Raw genomic sequence first — 4,235 nt, 5'->3', positions numbered from 1 at the left:
TGCCACAAACCTACTCTTGCCAGAGATGCAAATGTAAAATTAAGTCTTGAAAAATTTAACAAAATACAAGTTTATACATATCTATCAATAGGGAATGCAAACTTAAAACTTGTTTTTCCTTTGACTAAGTTGATTTTCCTGAGCCCTTTGACATTTGCTCGTTTTAATCATAAACTCACTTCAATTTGATCAATTTCACAGAAAACAAGACTTCTAGCGCTTGCTACCTAATCTAATCATCCAACAAACCTGATATTGTATATTACAAATTTTTTTTTTTAAGCTTTTGATTCTCTATTGAAAGCAGCATTTGCTAAATGCATAAATGTTTGTTGTAACATGCAACATTTCAAAATCAAATCAAATTTTATTCACTCATTATAATCATAATACATCACTCATTGGCAGTGTTCCGTGGTGTCCGCTGGTTGCTCTGTTGGACAATTATAAATTAGTTTAAAATGGTTTAAATTAAAATACATACAAATGATCGACTCATTTTTAACCCCTTAAGTGCCTCCGTGCCTCAAGGTCTTTTTTCTCTATCACATATTTTAGTAATCATCATACATTTATATATAATTTGAAAGCTTAAAACCTCAGAATTCATCCTGTGAAAACCATTTTTAAATCGGACATGGCTTTACCATGGAAATGGTACTTTTAAATCTTTTAGTCTCCTCCCCTTAGTGGGTGGAGTCAAGTGTCATATTACAAAATATATTACGGTCTTTTAGAATCAAAAGTTTTTATAATCTTATACATATATTTGGAAAGGTCTGAGTCTCAAGATTCTATATTTGGTGGTTATTTTAGACCTTTAGAAATTTAGACCTTCGTGACAGAAAAATGCATCAACAAAAATTCTAGAGTTTGGGTGGCACCCGGTGGCTGTTTGTGGTATAACGCCCTAAATTAAATTCTCACAGGAACCTCGTTTTTTTTTTTTATATCAACTTCAAATTTGGAACATAACTTATTTAGACACAAGGCTTTAATTTTATATCAATTTTGGATTCAAAAATATTTACTATATATAAAATAAAAAACTTTAATACTTTAATATTTTGAAAATTATTCCACTTCTGCAGTAATCTGCAGATTGTCTTCTTAAATAGGAGTCCAACCTTAGGTCTGTATTCCAAAAGTTTTCATGAATTATAATAATTTAAGTTTGGATAGTGCACTTTCACGTCTATGTTCAAAAATGGCGGGTGGCTCTTAAGGGGTTAAACTAAAAATACAAAAACACCATATTTTAAACTAGGACCCGCTTTAAACTAGGAGTTAAAGTTATTATATACAGGAAATCAGGCATTAAAAAAAAAACACAAGCAAACATACAAATCAAGTGCTAAATTCTCACTCTAGTGAGTTAAATCTGTGTAGTAACAGTGCTCCTGTAATACAGTACGGCTGAGGTGTTATTCTCATAAATGAAGGGAGGCGAAGAGTTTTCGTGGAGCGCTTTGATTGGCCTGTTTTCCTGACATCACATGCGGCGGCGTCTCCTCTCTCTGCGGATCGCAGTTCTCTTTACACGCCACGAGACCTCCGTAACACGCTCGGCACACTGCGTGATACTTATCAGCGCCGCCGATCACCTCCACCTGAGCAAACCAAACACAAGATGCCGTGAGGTTTCACTTCTGCGTGCGTTTGTCCAGATGGAGATATTTTTGTCCTCACCTCTTGTTCAGTGCCGAGTCTTTTAGTGTAAGCGGCTTCTTTGAAGCACTGCATGCAGACGGCGTTCAGCTTGACCACGCTCTCCGCTAGAGGCACCAGATTCAGGATATTACCGAAGGCCTGCAGACGCAAGGGTCGAAGGTCATCAACATGGCTCAATATTTATATAAACAGAAATATTCAAAATAATCATTTAAATATGTGACCCTGGAGCACAAAACCAGTCTTAAGTGTCAATTTTTTTTTAATTGAGATGTATACATCATCTGAAAGCTGAATAAATAAACTTTCCATTGATGTATGGTTTGTTAGGATAGAACAATATTTGAAAATCTGGAATCTGAGGGTGCAACAAAATCTAAATATTGAGAAAATCATCTTTAAAGTTGATCAAATGAAGCTCTTAGCAATGCATATTACTAATCAAAAATTAAGTTTTAATGTAGGAAATTTACAAAATATCTTCATGGAACATGATCTTTACTTAATATCCTAATGATTTTTGGCATAAAAGAAAAATGTATAATTTTGACCCATACAATGTATTGTTGGCTATTGCTACAAATATACCCCAGCGACTTAACACTGCTTTTGTGCTGCAGGGACACGTATATTATTATGTAAATATATATTTTATTATTATAGAAAAACATATAAACAATTATACATGTATTTATGTAAATATATATACATTTACATAAATACTATACATACATACATTTGTAGAAATATTTCTATAAATACACTACTGTTACTAATACTACTGTTTTTTAAAGAAGTCTCTTCTGCTCACCAAGCCTGCATTTATTTGATCAGAAATACAGCAAAAGCAGTAAAATTGTGAAATATTATTATAATGTAAAACAGCAGTTTTCTATGTGAATATCCGTTAAACTGTAATATATTTCTGTGATGCGCAGCTGTATTTTCAGCATCAAATACATTACAGTTTAACAGATATTCACATCGAAAACAGTAGACTGCATATATGGTTCATAGTGGTGCAAACTGCATATTTCAGAATTTTTACTGTGTTTTTGATCAAATAAATGCAGCCTTGATGAGCAGAAGAAACTCCTGTAAAAAACATAAAAAATTGTTCTGATCCCAAACGTTTGACCGGTAGTGTGTGTGTATATATATATACTGTATATATAAAGTGTATATGGGGTAAAGAATCAACAGAGATCTCTCATCATCACACCTTTCTCTGGAAGGTTCCATCAAGTGCTGCTACTACGATGGTTTTTCCCATGTTGGCCATTTCCTCACAGAACTCAACTGTCTGGAAACTGCAAAAGCCTCTCAGTTAATAAGTGTGTCACTGAGCTGAACAATGACTGAAGCGAGTTGAACTGAAACATACAAACTGTCCCTCGTCGATGCCGATGACACACGCCTGCAGCGCCAGAGTCCGGACGTCCCGCAGACGACTGGCAGGAACGGCCTCCATCGTGCTCCTGCAGCACAAACACACCAACCCCTCAGACACGTGACACACACACACACACACTCGCTCACACACACACACACACACACTCACTCACACACACACTCACTCACTCACTCACACACACACACACAAACACACACACTCTCTCACACTCAAACTCACTCACTCACACACACACACACACACACACTCAACACTCACTCACTCAGACACACACTCTCTCACACACACACTCTCACATCTGCTGCTGTCTTACATGTCATGTGTGGCCATCCCCGTCTGAGAGTAGCGCGTGTCTTTGGCATATTTGATGACCAGACAGGAATACTGAGCCACCTGGAACCTCCGCACGCGCCGCATCAGTTCAGTGCTGAACACACACACACACACATTCATAATGCAAATAACACATTATAACCCAGCAGATTAATAACTCACCACATCTCTTGATTTTATGAAGATGTGCTCATATGCATCAGAAAATGCAACTTTAGTGCATTTTAAATTGTGAAATATTTTTCTAGAAATACACTAGTTACTAATACTACTGTTTTTTAAAGAAGTCTCTTCTGCTCATCAAGCCTGCATTTATTTGATCAGAAATACAGCAAAAGCAGTAAAATTGTGAAATATTTTTATTGTTTAAAAAGCTGTTTTCTATGTGAATATGTGTAGTCTATTGTCAAGGTAACTGTTAAATTTAGAAAGCTATTATTATATTTACATAAACAGCTCTGGAGGTTTCTGGGAACACGAGGGTCACTGAACACATTTTTGGCGCTAAATTCGCGTCGTCTTTGTAACAATGTAACCGTTCTCGCGCCAAACAGTTGCACTGGCGCCACCCGCAGAGAACCAAAACACTTATTATAGTGTTTCACCTTCATATTTCATAACATAACATGCGTGTACTGATGATTTATTCATCCTCACCTTTTTCCTGAAAACATCGGTCCGAAAATAACCTGAGAAGATGACAAAGATATTGATGTCAGTTATTATTTACATTTACGAAAGCAAATCCATAACAAAAACTAAAAAAAACAACACGCTCGCTTTTTAAAAATATGTATATATTATGTAAATATTATCA

At 35.7% G+C, this 4,235-nt stretch overlaps 1 protein-coding gene across 1 annotated transcript in view; it reads right to left on the bottom strand.

Annotated features, from left to right (window-relative positions):
• Positions 1-1,214: 1,214 nt before the first annotated feature.
• LOC107726782 (thymidine kinase, cytosolic-like) overlaps positions 1,215-4,235 on the bottom strand; it is a 4,321-nt gene continuing 1,300 nt past the window's right edge. Inside the window, 6 exon segments of the mRNA XM_016536474.1 lie at positions 1,215-1,610; positions 1,690-1,809; positions 2,894-2,972; positions 2,974-2,981; positions 3,056-3,149; positions 3,399-3,512. Coding sequence (XP_016391960.1) covers positions 1,431-1,610; positions 1,690-1,809; positions 2,894-2,972; positions 2,974-2,981; positions 3,056-3,149; positions 3,399-3,512 — 595 coding nt within the window. The 3' untranslated portion in view covers positions 1,215-1,430.

This window comes from Sinocyclocheilus rhinocerous, unplaced genomic scaffold (assembly GCF_001515625.1).
Source record: "Sinocyclocheilus rhinocerous isolate Xijiao unplaced genomic scaffold, SAMN03320098_v1.1 scaffold2027, whole genome shotgun sequence".
Lineage (NCBI taxonomy): Eukaryota > Metazoa > Chordata > Actinopteri > Cypriniformes > Cyprinidae > Sinocyclocheilus > Sinocyclocheilus rhinocerous.
The sequence above is the reverse complement of the archived record's forward strand: the minus strand, read 5'-3'. Positions and strand labels throughout refer to the sequence as shown.